Source organism: Phyllostomus discolor, chromosome 10, assembly GCF_004126475.2.
Source record: "Phyllostomus discolor isolate MPI-MPIP mPhyDis1 chromosome 10, mPhyDis1.pri.v3, whole genome shotgun sequence".
NCBI classification, from domain to species: Eukaryota; Metazoa; Chordata; class Mammalia; order Chiroptera; family Phyllostomidae; genus Phyllostomus; species Phyllostomus discolor.
In genome coordinates this window covers 11,411,430-11,428,058 of record NC_040912.2, presented here as the reverse complement: position 1 = coordinate 11,428,058, position 16,629 = coordinate 11,411,430, and the positions used below count along the sequence as shown (strand labels likewise).

At 40.7% G+C, this 16,629-nt stretch overlaps 1 protein-coding gene across 6 annotated transcripts in view; it reads left to right on the top strand.

Annotated features, from left to right (window-relative positions):
- TAX1BP1 (Tax1 binding protein 1) overlaps positions 1–16,629 on the top strand; it is a 49,064-nt gene that overhangs the window by 26,428 nt on the left and 6,007 nt on the right. For 2 of the 6 annotated variants that reach the window (XM_028525574.2, XM_028525577.2), the window contains 8 exons: positions 429–653; positions 1,185–1,331; positions 2,518–2,641; positions 3,830–3,930; positions 6,188–6,313; positions 9,613–9,684; positions 12,863–13,046; positions 13,404–13,552. In XM_028525574.2, the coding sequence (XP_028381375.1) occupies positions 429–653; positions 1,185–1,331; positions 2,518–2,641; positions 3,830–3,930; positions 6,188–6,313; positions 9,613–9,684; positions 12,863–13,046; positions 13,404–13,552 (1,128 nt within the window). Of the gene's footprint in view, positions 1–428; positions 654–1,184; positions 1,332–2,517; positions 2,642–3,826; positions 3,931–6,187; positions 6,314–9,612; positions 9,685–12,862; positions 13,047–13,403; positions 13,553–16,629 lie in introns of all 6 variants that reach the window. The other 4 variants (XM_036010459.1, XM_036010456.1, XM_036010460.1 and 1 more) reach the window with 4 other exon arrangements.

Genomic DNA, 16,629 nt, shown 5'->3' with positions numbered 1-16,629 from the left:
TGGGTTTTTTTTTTTTAGGTTAGATTGTAAGAAACATCTTTTAAGACAGTTTTTTGAGTTACGAAGAGGTTTTGAGATTAATTCCAGCTGGAGGGGACCTGGGCGGGGGAGGTGGGGACTAGAGCCCTGGTTCAGGCATCAGCCTGGCCGGGCCCTGAGAACACGGGCGCGTCGCCCGGCTCCCCGTGCTTCGGCTCCCCCGCGTATAGAGCGGCGGTCGTGATGCCCAGTGCGTGGGGTGGTTATGTGGGGGCTCCAGAACAGAGCCACATCTGAAGTTTTTTCAAGATTTATATACTTTATCTAAGTTGAGTAGAAAAATAATAATTTAAAAATTTGGATCTGTTGTAATTGAGTAAAAATTATTTCTGTTTCTGCTTTTTACTTGAATGTTTGAATTACAAATCTGTTTATCTGCCTTTCTTCAGGAAGATACACTGACTTTAAAGGAGCAGCTTCGTAAAGCGGAGGAGCAGATTCAGGCAAGCCGCCAGGAAGCCGCCTTTCTGACGAGGGAGCTCAGCGATGCCGTGACCGTGCGAGATCAGACCATGGCGGACCTGCACGCGGCGCGCCTGGAGAGCGAGCGGGTCCGGAAGCAGCTGGCCGACGCCGTGGCCGAGCTGAAGCTGGGTGCCGCGAAGAGAGACCAGGTAAAGCAGGTGAACCGTGGGCTTCCCTTTTCGTCACAACTCACTGTGAGAATGAGCTGTGTTAAAATACATCAAGCCATGTTCCTGATGAGAATTTTAAGTTTTCAGTCATTGAAACTTCCTGGGTTGAAAATAATACACGTTTTAATAAAAACTGCTGTAAGCAAATTCCTAATGGTTAGTAAAAGCTGCTCTATTACTGTTAATTAAACTCTCTAATGTCAGCTATATGTTACTTCGTTGGAATTCCTTATTAACTAGCTGCATAAAAAGGTATTATGGTTATTTAACAGTAATACTTGCTCCTCGGGGGGTGGATTATTCTTCTCTAGTTTTTTAATGACTCTTAGTCTTAAGAATGTAAAGCTGGATTTATTAGGAGAGCTAACTAATAAGGCTCTGTAGCCAGAACTCCAAAACAAATTTAAACAGCCAGAGAGAAATACGTGAAAATGAAATTTTAATTTACTGCTACATATGACAAAATTTTTATCTTTCTCTCAGAGGAAATGTGTGTTTATTCTCTCTCAGGAGAAGACGGACACACTGGAACACGAGCTGAGGAGAGAAGTTGAAGACCTGAAACTGCGTCTTCAGATGGCAGCGGATCATTACAAAGAAAAATTCAAAGAATGCCAGAGGCTCCAAAAACAAATAAATAAGCTTTCAGACCAGTCAGTGAGTGTAACTGAATTCACACTTAGTGAAGTATTTCTTTTATGTGTACTTTTGTTTGCATATCAGATTTACACTATTCTCAACATCATCCTTTTTAATATAATTTACCTCTGCTTGGTTTCAAGTCATTGGTCTAATGCGGTAATGGTAGTTTTTTAAAATTCTGGAATTTTTATTTGTTGGAGAACCAACAAAGGAAGCAAGGGCCAGAGCAGGGAGAAAAGAGAGCCCTCTCTTCTTCACCATTTTCCTCAGAGTTGATGAATGTGTTTTCCACTTTAACGTTCAGTGCATGTTATTGGGTCACTGTTTGTGGCGGTGATGCCCGTCCACAGTGGGACTCGCCATTGATCAGTTGTCGTTGATGAGTTCTTTCCTCCTGTTTGTATCCACTGGATGAGGAAGAGTGAAAAAGCCTCAGCTAATTGTTTGCATTGCACCTGAGGGTGGGTAGGCAGATGATTCAGTAAGATCAAAGATAATGTTTCTGTCTTTATCTGTGTGTTTTAATGTGGGTCCACAAATTGTGCTCAAACACAAGGTTTCTTATGTAATTGAGTCTTAGAAGGGAAGAAACACACTTGAAACCTGAATTGAAAATGATACCACAATTCTTTTACCAACCAGATTTACTGGAAAGACAGTTTTATTTGTGGTGCACTCTATGACACAGATGATATTTTATCAGTCTTTTGAAATCTGAAAGGAAACCAAAGAAGCAAGAAGTGCATGAGATAACGTAGGAAGGGTTTTGTGGCGGGGTGGGGGGGGGCATTACACGTTAAGTATGACCCACATGTATATAGATTTTGATTTCAAGTCTTTAAGTGTATTATGACTTTGTAGTAGAAAATGTGTGAGATTTCTGTGAATGGCTTGTTTGGGTGGTGTTTTGATGGGGGTTTTTTTGTTTTGTTTTTTGTGTTTTTTTAAAAAGATTTTATTTATTTTATTTTTAGAGAAAGGAAGGGGGTAGAAAAAGGGAAAGAAACATCAATGTTTTGACAAGAAAACAAACAAGGTTTTCTTTTTTGTGATGTGAGTAAAGTGATGTGGCTTTTAGGGCAGTTGCAGCTTTGTAGACTTTCAAGACTTCTTGACGATTATTATTATTTACATGATGATTGAAGGGAGAAAATATAATTCATTTAACATCGCTTTTTTTTTTTTTTAACATTTTGAATAGGCCAACAGCAACAATGTCTTTACAAAGAAAATGGGGAACCAGCAGAAAGTGAATGATGCCTCCATGAACACAGACCCAGCTACTGCTGCCTCTCCTGCAGGTGTGAAGCCACTGCCTCCTGCAGGTAAAGATCTTTCAGGCTTTTTGTGTCATGTCCTGTCTTGAAAAGTATTGAACTTACTTTTACTGCTTTGTTTCAGGAGGAAGCATTTTAGGGAGTTCGTAGAAATCATAGAAATCAAGTCAAATGAGGGAATTGAGGCAAAGGGAAAGTAAGGGTCTAAAAGTAAGAGGAAGTCATGCATGTGGCGAGTGTGCAAATTAGGAGTGTGAGCTAGTATTTGTCTTTGTGAGGACATTCACACGTGTTAAATCACCTGGTGTTCGTTGGGCTCTACGACAAGGGCGAAGAATTAATTTTTAATTAACATTCCACTAAAATCTATGGAATTTTCAAACATTACTGGCCATTCAGTTGTTTAATTAATTCTTTTAGGAGGAATAACTTGTAAATCCCCTGTTTGGTGTCTCTCATCTCTTTCTCTTTGGCTGCTTTGGGGTACTTTCCTCAGTGTAGTCGTTAGTGGTGAGGTAAAATTTTAATTAATTTATAGAACAGATCAGAGAGACAGTGAAAACATGAACAGCATGTAAATTTGAATTAACTCTAGGATTTTACTTTTTCCTTTTTTTTAACGCTATGTTAATGATTTAGCAATAATGAAAGTAAGTACTAGAGTATGTAAAAGTATATTTCCTTGTGTTTGTGTAATGTTTGGGCAGTTGATGTCTTATACTCTTTAAATGTCTTATAGATTTCCTATACTGTTAAATATTTAATTAGGGTCAGCTGGTACAGAACAGGATTCTATTTCTGTGTCTGTCCATCTTCTGTAGCATCCACATGGTATTGTACCATATTTATTTAATAAAAACCTAGTAACAGTAATGAAGGACCGGAAAAATGATTTACAATGTTTTCTCAAAGAGTATGGCTTTCCTACTTAGCCTGTCTACTCAGTTATATAAATTTCTGTGCCATTTTAGAATTTTCAGCTAATTAAAAAAAAAAAAATAACAGTCCTTTCAAACTTAATTCTGGCCAAACTGACATTTAAGAAATTCTCAGAGTTTATATTATTGTCCTTTGTTTATTTAGTGAATGGATGGATATTTTTAAACATGTTTTTCGCCTTCAGTATCCCATTTACTGTATTTCACAGTATATTAACCTTTAAGTTATTCTTATCAGGAAAATAATAATAATGGGAAAACTAATTTTTAATAATATTTTTTTGCTTTGTTATTGCAGAGTCAGATTTTGACATTGTAACAAAAGGGCAAGTCTGTGAAATGACCAAAGAAATTGCTGACAAAACAGAAAAGTATAATAAATGTAAACAACTCTTGCAGGTAAGCTAGCCACCCTGTAAGTGAAAGATTTATCCAGTGTAATGGCTTTGTTTACTGTGTATTGTTTTGATTGGTGAGTGCCCTAGGATTGCCTTTGCGCGCACATATATTGCTATTTCATTTAATTGTTGAGATGTTGAGAGGTGGTCATTTTGTGTACCTGTTTTATGTAGGCCTTCGTATAAAATCGTGATCTTAAAATTTCTGTTCACCTAATATCCTTCTCTTGATAATGGGCAAGTGATTAATTGAGGTTGAATATTATTGTTTGTCTTCTTATTATAAGGATAACATGAAAAATGTTTGAACTTCATAAAAGAAGTGCTCCTTCTACCTTTAATATTATAGCAGGGATCTCCACCACATCTTAAAGTGACAAGATTTGCAAAGTAGAAAAGGGGAACGTTAATCAAATGAGTTGTTGCCTAACAGTGTTTCTTATTTTGATTATTTTAAACTGTATTCAAATATTTCAGTTTTGTGACAGTCTTGGTAGCATTTATTTCTAGAGTAAAGGACAAAGGGGAAACGCTTCTCATTTTTACCTGATTTAAAGAAGGGAGGAAAGGGTGTTTTGTGTATGTGATTTTTGTTTAAGTAAATACCTCTCTGTGTTTGTTTCTCTCTGCATGTGGAGAACAGGGATAATTTTTAGAGCTGGAGATGTTCATGTATCAGCTCAAGCTTACTACAGTAACTTAAAATATTTTGTTACTCCCTTCTAAATAATATTAATTTAATGTAATCTTTTAATCAGACTTTAAACTGAATGTTTATGTTGCCTCAGATGATCTTACTTTCTGTAAAAGTGTTCATTAGAACAATTTACCCTTCAGTTCAAAATACTTGTTTATAAGGGACTAAACTATTTTTCCTTAAGTGTAAAACAATTCTGGATGAATATTTAAAAATCTCACTTAGTATTGAGAGTATAGAACGTTCCATCGAAACTAAAGACCGCACACATTTAAAGTCTGCAGTTTGATCGTTTTTGCCATATATAGTTGTGAAACTTACAGTGTCAGGTGTTTTTGTGCCTGTTTGCAACTCCTCCCTCTCTCTGTGCCCACCCTGGGAGGTTGTTGCCTTGCTTTCTGCCCCCAGACAGGGAGGAGCCTGCCTTTTGTGCAGTTCCTCTTCCGGGATCTTACGGCCTGTGCTCCGTTTCTTGTCCCCTTTCAGCATAACTGTTTAGAGACTTAGGGGTGTTGTTGCTTATATGGTACTTCTTGTTACTGCAAGAGTACAGATCTTTTAAAACTTGGGTTTATCTTACTGAATTTAAGAGTTCTTTCTTCTGGCTATAAGTACTTTATCTCATATATGTGTAGTAAACATTTCCTCCAGTTTGCATCTTGCCTTTTTATTTCCTTAATGGTATTTTTAGAAAAAGTTTTAATTTGGATGAAGTACAGAGTACCAGTTTATTCTTTTATGTTTTGTGCTTTTTATGTTTTAAGAAACATTTACTTACTTGTAAGTAAGGTTTTCTCCTACCTTGTTTTCTGGAAGTTTTATAGTCTCAGGTTTTACATAATTTATTTTTGTGTGTAGTGTGAGATGCGGTGTAGTTGATCCAGCATTCTTTGGTGAAAAGACTTTGGTTTCTCCACTGACTTGCTCAAAGCCTATTTCACAACTTTCACCTGAACAAAAACATTCAGAATGAAATTGGCCAATTTACCTGTTTGTTGTGTTTGTAACTCCTTTTTAACATTCTGGGTCATAGTGGGTAACGAGTTAACCTAGAGATTGTCTTCGCCAGGAAGTCCCAGGGTTTTATTTATCAATGTACGGAAACAGTGGCATTATAAATATAATTTTTATTACCTCACTTTGCAAAAGTAACACATGGCTGTGATGAAAGCGCTCACAGCATTATAGACATAGAGATGGTAGAAAATACCATTAGGGTCCTGATTCCCAGAGATGAGAGCTGTTAATAATGTGGTTTATATTTTGTGCACAACACCACATAGACATCATGTGAAATTGCGTTAAGCAACTTTGAAAACAAAACTACTATTACTCTGTTTATTTTGTTTTTGCAACTTGCTGTTTTCAATTACTGTATCTTGACGTCTTTGTTAATTCTATTGTATATAAAATGATTTATTCAATCTTCCACTGGCATTTGGTTATTTCAGTTTTTATACTGTTGCAACAGTGTTATAATACACATTTAGCACACATGCTTGTGTAGATATTGGCTGTATATGGATTTAAAATCTTTTGGTAATTTACCAATTTTATTTAGGATGAGAAAACAAAGTGCAATAAATATGCTGATGAACTTGCAAAAATGGAGCTGAAATGGAAAGAACAAGTAAAAATTGCTGAAAATGTAAAACTAGAACTAGCTGAAGTAGAGGACAATTACAAAGTAAGTTTAGTATTCGTATAATTTGAAACATACATAGTTTCTGGTACTTTTGAAAATGTGTTACATATAATATTTATCAATCTAATGTACACTTTTAAATGTACATTTTTAATGTGGATAATGGGATAATATTTTGGTGTGTAAATAAAAAAGTACTATGGATTTAGTTATGTTGCATGTAGTTCAAGAACTATAAACTGAGAAGATGGATACCCATGTGCATTGCCATTGTGGCTTTTATTCTGTGAATTCGGATGGTCATTAAAATTATGTCTCTTAATTTTGCTTAGTATTTAAAGATTAAAAGTCATCATTTCATTAGTCTCTTGTTCACCTAAAAAGAAACATGTATTATCCCACCAAAAAAAAAAAAGAAACATGTATGTGTATGTAAAGTTATTTTAGGACCTTGCCATTTTTGTGGGAGTGTGATACGATCAGTAATGTTTAAAATTTAAGAATTTTTAAAATTATCACCAATGTACGTTTCTTACGATCCTAAGGGAAATACTGCAGAATACATTTTTCATAATACGTGTAACATAAGCCAGTAAACAAACCTGACTGGTAAATGGTATTTATAAGAATGTTAGAGAACAAACAGCAGGCTGCTAGCTAGTTAATAAGAAGAGTAGCATTTTTTCCTCTAAGGAATAAAGCGTGATCTTGCATATTCTAAGATAGATACATATATGTAATTTGGAGTATTTTTGTTTGTGAATGAATAAAGAACAGGAAGTTCTAAATTGTTTAAAGACATCAAGAATTACTTTAGGTTCCTTCACGGGGCTGGAGAGGGTGGCATATTACAGGCCAAGGTAACTTCTGATGGTCCCTTTCATTACCTTCTACTGTCAGAATAATCTTGGAACTTCTATTTCATATCATTACTGTTTTTGAGGTCCTTGTAGATATTGTTTTTAATGGCTGGCAACTTATTTATAAAGCTGAATCCTGAATTCATATGAAGTTTAATTTTTGAAGGTTGATAAAAAATGACTTAGTAAGTACTTACTGGAGCCTACTAAATGCGACGTGTCCAGAAAGTATCCAGCCATGTACTATGACAGAGGCGTTTATTGAAGCAGCTACAAGAAACATTGTACACGTGACAATGACGTCTCAGTCCCCTTCCAAGTAGGCACCTTGGGACCTCACACAGTTCTCCCAGTTGCCATCAGCTGCTCCGTCATATTTTCCTGAATCTCATCAACAGTCTGAAATATCTTCCCTTTCAAAGGTGGTTTTAATTTTGGGAAAAGCCAGAAGTTGCAGGGCGCCAAATCTGGACTGTAGGGGGCTGAATCACTTGCATGATTTGATGTTTCACCAAAACAGTCTTCACAAGACGTGATGCATGAGTGTGGGTGCATTGTGGTGAAGCTGCCAACCACCAGTTGCCCTTAGCTGTGGTCTTCTGGATCATCTGCATAGTTTCTGTGGAGGAACGGTCAGGCTTCCTGCAAAATCTGGTGCAGATTCAGTGCGCTGCTTGCTCGGCCATTTTGAATGCCAGCAGCCACACAGGACACATGCTCACTAAACGGCGTCTACCGCCCCCACTGACTAGTGCAGTGAAGTCGTCACTGTTCACACATGCTCAGTCCAGTCCACTCTCCTTGGCTGCCAGGTTACACTGATGTCATGCAAATTGTTCTCGTTATGTTAACAATGACTGGACTTTTTCTGGACAGACCTGGTATGTATAAAGCACTGTGTTAGCCACTACGTGGGCGATCGTGCCTGTAAGTAAGCTGCAGCGCTGTGGTTCAGGAGTTCGTGGCCCAGCAGGGAACGGTAGAAGGGTGATGGCGATACTCAGGACTCTCTCACAGTCACAACCTAGGTGGTCTGTCATACCCGTGGGGATCCAGATAATATTTTTATTTCACTAATGACAAAAATGAGCATCGGATTAAGCAACGTATTTAAGGTTACACAGCTTATAAAGGTGCTTGGCTTTTTGCTTAGTGCCCTTTCCCTTATTTTTCACTGTTAAGACACCAACCCTCATGCCAAGGCAAGGCAAACTGAAGTTTTACATGGACGATAAATCCTAAGTCCCTTATAAGTCTGTTTCCAACTGAGTATTTAAGACTTAGACGTTATGGAGAAACTAGACCTTTGAGAGACCTGGCTGGAGGGAGGAGAAGCAGAGCTGAGAAAAGAAGGCAGTAGGGTTCTAAGGCGGTGGAGAAACATCAGTGCAGGTTTGGAGGTCAGGGGTGTAGGGCGCTGTCTGGGAACTGTTCTTCGCAGTCTTGAGTAATACGACCTTCATGTTTGCGGTGGAGTAGACGAGACTTGAAAGACAGGTCGAAGCTGAGTTTGGGTGCATTTTGCTCTTCAGGTTTTTCTAGGAGAAAATGCACCCAACTAGAATGGGTCTTTTTGAAAATAATTTGGTGTCACAGAGAGGATTTATAGGTGGGAAGGATTTTTGAAGGTAAGAAAATCAGTAAGAAGTAGTCTTAGGATGAATTGATAAAAGGCAACCTCCTTGGGCACCTTCCCTGATCATCTACCATTGAAAAGGATACAAGGAAACCTTTGAAAGCCATTGTTATGGGAAAAACCACTGAAGAGTAGTTTCATTTGTGTCCATAGTGCTGATACTATAATAGATGAACAGTGGGTAGTTGTTGAATGAATGAGTGAATGACTTAGAGACTGGAAAGTGTTGGGAGGGAAGGAGATAATGGGGAAGTATTCTTAAGTTTCTAGCATCAATTACAGTGGGCTCTGAGATTGATAATATCAATTCACACACACACAAAAAAGTAGTAGGAGGAGGAGGTTTGGGCCACTTTGCCCTTGCAGTGCAGAAAGGCAGCAGTGAAAACGTGTCTGACCATCACGTTTTCAAAAAGGCAGTCAAAAAGGCAGATTCGAAACTTAAGAAAGAGCGAGGGTGGCACATGAATTAGTACTTGTGATTCATTCCTGTGGGGATGAGCATTGAAAACATAGAAGAAAGGAGTTTTCAGGGAGAATGTGGAGAAGAGGAGCTGCAGAAGAACCTTTGCGGAGTCCCCGTGTTGGTGATAGTGAGGGAGCGGACGTGCAGGGTTCGGGGGGCAGCAGGGTGGGTGCAGCTCCGTGTGAGCGTGGGGGGAGTTTTCGGAGCCAGGGAACTGGGTCAGCACTGACAAGTAACTCCGATGGCAACGAGCAGGGACCAAGGGGAACACATGGATGTGGGAATAGCAGTTGTTTTGCTAGAATGGTGTAAAACCTGGAAGTATAAGGAGAGAGTAGATGATGAAAATGACTAATGACTTTTTTTTTTTTTAATTTAGCTTCAGTTGGCAGAGAAAGACAAAGAGATAAATGGTCTAACCTCGCATTTGGAAAGCCTCTCCCGGGAGCAGGTATTGAGCAGTGCACTTTACAATAGGTTTTACATGACACCGGATGATCGTACAGCTTTGTGAAGAGGCACATGTTACAGTGCATGTGAGGGTGGTGTCTGAACAAACAGCTAATGAGTAAGAAGGACACGGTTGAGACTCCTACATGAAAATATTTTGTGTTGAGTATTTTAAAATACTTTATAATATGAGAAAATGCTTAAGTGTTGAAACTTAGTTTAGTCTTTGTACCTTTTTTTTTTTTTAAGATTTTATTTTTTTTTCAGAGAGATGGGGAGGGAGAAAGAGAGGAAGAGAAACATCAGCATGTGGTTGCCTCTCGGGCACCCCTCACTGGGGGCCTAGCCCACAGCCCAGGCATGTGCTCTGACTGGGAATTGAAACAGGAACCCTGTAGTTCACATACAGATTGGTGCTTAGTCCACTGAGCCACACCAGCCAGGGCGTCTTTGTACATATTTTATATTTAATAATAAAACAAATTTTACAGTGTTAAATTTAGGAAAACAAAAAAAATTTCACAAGCATAAATAATGCATTTATCTTTTTTGGTAATAGGAAGCATATTAGAAGTTGTTAAATGATTTATAGCACAACCTACCATTCAGTCAGAGCATACCTTTTGAATGTGAAAATGCTCACCTGTGTACTGTGGGCGCAGGTTTCTCACTTCCTTTTATAAGTTTAGATGGATAAAACTCTCCGTAATCCCACAGCATTACTTGGTTCGCCACTCGCCCCACCCCCCATGTTACATTTGCACACTTGGTGTGCAAACACTGGTGGGGAAGCTGCTGACACTGAGTTTGCGTCTCAGCAGTGGCATCACAGTGCCCTGACAGTTACTGTATCATCCCGACTGGACATCGGCAGTGTTCTTTAAAAAGGGCCCTTCCATTTAAGATGATGAAACAGTAAGACTGTTAATCTTGTTGAAGTTTCACCCCGGGTCCACATCCTTTCAGTGTTCTGTGGGATGAAATGGGACGCCCCCAGAGCACTTCCGTTGCCTGATGGAGTGTTGTTTCGCAGTGCTTGTCTTAAGGGGGAGCACTGGGCAGTTGCTGGAGTTGGGGGCCGAACTGGCCTCTCTTTCCATGGCGCGTTATTTCTATCTTAAAGAACGACTAATAGATAAAATGTGGTTGTTCAGACTGGGGTCTTTGGTAGACATTACTTAAAAATCATGAAGCAAACCTGTTACTTTAAGGAAAAACAATTGATAGTATTTCTTGCCAGTGATGAAATTCAGTCTTTTAAGTAAAACTAGAATTTTGGGAACTTTTATCTGCTACCTTGAGCTCCGTACTTCCCAGTGCTTACAGACTAACGAGGCGGGTGTAGTGTTAGGAGTGTGACTGAAAGAGGTGTTGAGTGCAGTGTGTCAGCATTAGAAAGATCTACACAACTCGGTGAACTGACCAGTAGTTTGAGTGACCGGGGTAATTCTCCGAAATGATGAGTGGTGAAAAGCCTTTCAGGGTGCTAGACAGACCTCCGGGCTGGATGGCGTTACTGAGAGAGCCACAGCGTTCCGATGTTCAAACCCATCGCTTCCGCCCTGTGTGTCCCTTGGCGTCCTGTAACGCGGAGGAGGAGCCTGCCCTCGCTCTCCTCTGTGCCCCCGCAGCAGTTCTCTGGCGTCACTGGGGTGACTGAGGACTGCAGACCCACTTAAGGGCTCAGCCACACGGGCTCCCTGCTCCCCCTTCTCTGAGTCCTGTGAGTCATCCTTGCAGAAGACAGGAAAACACTGCTTATGGTTACTCTTTCTTATAAAGGGTACAGCTCAGGAACAGCCAAATGGAAGAGATTCGGGGGGCAGGGCGGGGGTGGGGCGTCACCTAGCGTCCATGTGCTCTCCAAGGCATATGACATTCTTTGTTTCTTTTAATTTCTAAGATTTTATTGATTTCCTTTTAGAGAAGGGAAGACAGGGAGAAAGAGGAAAGAAACATCAGTGTGTGGTGGCCTTTTGTGTGCCCCCTACTGGGGACCTGGCCCACAACCCAGGCATGTGCCCTGACTGGGAATCGAACTGGTAACCCTTAGCTTTGTAGACCAGTGCTCAATCCACTGAGCCACGCCAGCCAGGGCTGGCGTATGGCAATCTTAACATGTGATGTTTTCATCAACTGGAAATTCCCCTAACCTTGTGCAAGAGTTTTCAGTCTGGAGTCTCAGCACGAGTATGATTGATTGAATCATTGGCCAAGTGATGTAACTCAGGCTTCCGCATCCCTGGAGATGGGGGTGGGTGCTAAAGTCTCCGGCTCTCTGCGGTCATGTGCTTGGTGTTTCTGGTGACCACCCCCTCCCGTGAAACAGTCTGAGGGCCCACCAGTTGGCGTAGTTCAGGATGGTCTCAAGTTTAAAGGGACTTGTTAGGAACCTGACACTCCTGTGATTCAGTAAATTCCCAGAGTTTCAGAACCTGTGTCAGGAATTGGGGACAGAGACCGAATAGATTTTTATTAATAGCTAAGTTGTAAGAGATCCCGTTTCTCCTCAGCTCAGTAAGAGCGCTTTCCTGGCACTAAAGAATTTGAAGGTACACTGGGCTTCATTCTGCTTTCTGGTTTTGTCGTGTGTGGGCAGGGCATTTGTGGGGAGTTGAGAGCCAGCCGCCCCAAAAGGACACTCCAGACACACAGCAGTCTCCCCGCTTAACCCACGGGGATACATTCTGAGCCCCCAGGGGCTGCCTGAAACCTTGGGTAGCACCGAGCTGATGTGCTGAGAGTGTTTCCCTGTACCCACATTTCTGTGGTGAAGCCTGGGGCCCTGATTAAGTAAAGTAAGGGGTGCTGGAATACAAGTGTCGCGAGACCCCGGCCGTCTCGTAACCAGGAGACAGCTGCTAAGGGACCGAGGGCGGCAGCGGGTGTGCTGGGAGGGGGTGATCCCTGCCCTGGGCGGGACGGAGCAGGACGCAGTAAGGTTTCCCCACGTGCAGTTTAAAACCTATGCATTGTTTATGGAATTTTTCGTTTAACTTCTTTTTGAACTGCTGTTGACCATGGGCAATTGAGACCACAGAAAGCAAACTGTGGATAAAGGGGAACTACTTGATAGGGAAGTAATTTTACTGTTATATTTTGGCTAAATGTTTAATGTTGCCCTTGTTATAAAATATGTGATTGCTTTGCTTACTCACATTTGTTTTTGTTAATTTTAGGAACTTAAAAGGAGTCTAGAAAATCAAGCAGAAGGGAAAATGGAAGGTCAGAATTCCCAGAGCCCCCCTCCGATGCCGCAGGGTCTCAGCACGTGCTCTGAGCAGAGCGGCCACGTTCCGGCGGTTCCAGACTCGCAGCCCGTCCTGCAGTATGGGAATCCTTACGCAGCACAGGAAGCTAGAGGTCAGCACAGTACTTCTGGTTTGGGGTTAGCCGAATTGGGAGGGTTTTCTTTTGTTTATGTCTTTGTGGGATTAGAGCGCCCCTGGTACAGTCGACTCTGGTGGAAACATCATAATGAGCGGTTTTGATGTTTAACACCATCTGGCTTCATCCAGAAGTGATGTACCATGAACAAGTGGTCTATTTGCTATTACAGATAGTTCCTGTTTTTAAAAATCACTTGGATTAGAAGTAAAGGCACTTTGTTTTTGATGTGCTAAAGTGGTTTTTATATCCTTCCTGTTCCTCATAGCTCTACACAGAGATTCCGATTTCAGTACCAGGTTTCACCCTTCCCTTGCAAAATTTTCTTTTCAGATGGAGCAGATGGTGCTTTTTACCCAGATGAGATCCAGAGGCCACCCGTGCGAGCGCCCTCCTGGGGGCTGGAGGATACGGTCGTCTGCAGCCAGCCTGCTCGGAACCTCAGCCGGCCTGACGGCCTGGAAGACCCCGAGGATAGCAAGGTAGACCGAGTTTCTGCGTTCCCAGCCTGTCCCTCTTGTCTTCTCCTGCGTAGCAAGTCACACGGTCGGGCGTGCTTTGAGAGAGTGTGCTTTTGTGTGTGCTCGATTGCTTGCTTTTTCAAAAAACCTGCTTGTATTTAAATTTAAATATGCAGCAAGTTTAATATGCTGCATATTTATACATTGGGATTTTTACTAAAGTAAAATACTAAGTTTGGAGAATGACCTCAAAATAGTAACAGACAATTTAATTAATTTTTTTAAAAATTGAGTCAGAGCTGACATATAACACTACATTAGTTTCACGCATGCAACGTGGGGATTTGATACTTGTGTATTTGTGAACTGATCAGTGTAAGCCTACTGAACGTCCATTTCAGTTACGAGTTTTCCCATTGTTATGAGGAATTAAGGTCTACTTTTAGCAACCTTCAAATATACAATACAGTATTAACTATAATCACAGTTTAATTTTAATTTTCCTTAAGTGATTTACTATGTTCTTTTGGTGTAGCTGCACTAGGCTGGACGAAGCAAAGTGTTGCTTTGACGTACCAGCCCCCAGTGTGCGTCTCTTCACTGTACCGTTTATAGCCGCCTTTCCAACTGAAGGTGGGCTTTAGCTAGAAAAAGAGGGAATTGTAGGTATCCTTCTTTTTCAGAGAAACACTGTTTTAGACATTGGTAGTTTTTAATCTCTCAGCAACACAATAGTGATGATAATTGAATTAATTTATGTAACACATCATTATTATTTTGATTTCCTTTAAAGGATTTCATTTAATAAATAGGTTCTCTTCTGCACAGCATCTCCTGTGGATTTCCCGTGCGTTAAGATGAGTTTAAAAGAAATGCTTTATCATGCTCTTTGCAAGTACAGTGGTATCATGACCTGTTTCTCATTTAATATAGTTTGCTGCATTTAATTGCTATTAACCTTTGCAGAAACTGATCAGTGTTTAGACAGACGTGATTTTAGCCCTAGTGCTCAACAGTTATAATGGAGAAAAATGTATTTCTCTCTCCTGCCTTTTGGCCTCCTGTGTCCATTACTGGGAATAATTAGGAAACCTGTCAGAACTTTTGTAGCCTATTTAAGGTCTAGAGTATCATTTTACTGCTTTTTCATACCTTTACTTCACATTTTGCATATTTAATCTGATCGTTCTTAGCACAGATGTTACGTGTGACAAGCCTTTCTCTTTCGTAGTCGTCTGCTGCAGTTTAATTAGGAGAGTGTTCTTTCTGATCTGTGTGCTCTGCCCTTCTGCAAACCCATGAGAAGCAGTGTTAGCGGCTTGTGCTCATTTGCTGACACGCTTAGATTTGGTAATGAGACGGAAGGGCTCTCAACAGGCACACCTTGGGTCATTGTATTTTTGCAGTCGGATTTTCACATTAGCGGAAACTTATTTTTATGTACCTTCAGACCTTGTTTTCTTTTAAAAAAATTCTTGTCATTACAACAAAAATAATCACTTGCAACTGAAGTATTTTAGTAAGTAATTTTAGCTAGAATATGGGAAGCAGATTTGACTCGACCTGTTCCTTTTCTGTGGTTCTCCGCCCGGGAGTGACAAGCAGCCCCAGGACCCAGCACCTTTGACTCAGGCTTGAGACGGCCCACCCTTCCCGTGTGTTCCAGTCACACCCCTGCCATAGCGCCTCCTTCTGGACCGGAAACTGGCCAGCCGTTAGCTTAAAACCTTTTATGATTCCCTCTTAACTAATAATTGCACTGGCAATAGCTCTACCATGATTATGGTGATGGTGATGGCAACAGACGGTTCTGTAGCTGTGTTTACCGGCTCATGCCTAGCTCTTCAAATGTGTCAACTCACTCGTTATTCATAGCAGTCCTTGGGGTAGGAACTGTGGCCATCTCTACGGTGAGGTGCTGTGAGGCAACTTAACTGGCTTGCCTGGTATCTCACTGCTGGGGAGAGCGCACCCAGGATTTGAGCCTCGTCCCGTTGGCTAGAGAAGCTGTGGTCTTTAACCACCTATCAACCTGTCGAAGAGGCTAAAAGCAGAAGTTCCCAAACTTAATTTTTGGCGCCTTTAGCATCACAGTACATTACTTTTAATTGAGTTTATTGGGGTGACATTGGTTTAAAAAGTTACATAGATTTCAGGTGTACCGCTCTAAAATACATCATCTGTGTACTTCATTGTGTGTTCACTGACCCAAGTCAAGTCCTCTTCCATCACCATTTACCCGCCCCCCCCTTGCCCTCTTCTACCTCCCAACACCCCCTTTCTGTCTGGGAATCACCATATGGTTGTCATTGTCTAGGAGGGTTTTTTGTTTTTCTTAATTCCTTTACCTTTTCAGCCAACCCATTCCCCTCTGACAGCTGTTGGTCTGTTCTCCGAGTCTGTTTCTGTTTTGTTTGTTGGTTTATTTTATTCATTAGATGCTCCATATAGGTGAGATCATATAGTACTTGTCTTTTCTCTGACTGGCTTATTTCACCAAATAATGCTCTTCAATATCTATGCTGTTACAAAAGGTAATATTTCCTTCTTTTTTACATCTGAGCAGTATTTCATTGTGCAAATGTAACACAGCTTTTTTATTCTCTCATCTTCTGATGGGCGCTTGGGCTGCTCCCAGTCTTGGCTATTGGAAATAATGCTGCAGTGATCGTAGGTCGGCGTATGTCCTTTTAAATAAGGTCTTGGGTCTCTTTGGATGTATTCCCAGAAGTGCTTGGATTTCAAGTGGAGCGGTTTACCGCAGCTTGTTTCATTTGCTTAGCGGCCAGTTTGTCATCGACATAGTGCTGTGCCCATGGGTCTAAAGATAGATGAGCAATGGGAGATGCTTTAGACCTCTGCAGAGAGTAAAATGCTGTTGAAAATTACAAAAGATCTAATTATTTGGAACTGTTCAAAGTAGATTTCAAAATGGTATTTCCGATAAAATTTGCTTAGATTATCTTAGTTTAACTAAAATACTAGGTACTGATACTTAAGAACCTGCTATTCAGAATTCCTTTGGGTTGACAGCTTTCAGTTCTGAAACCTGATTTAGTAGTTTTGGGGTGGGGGTGTTTCTAACCTAGAATACGTGA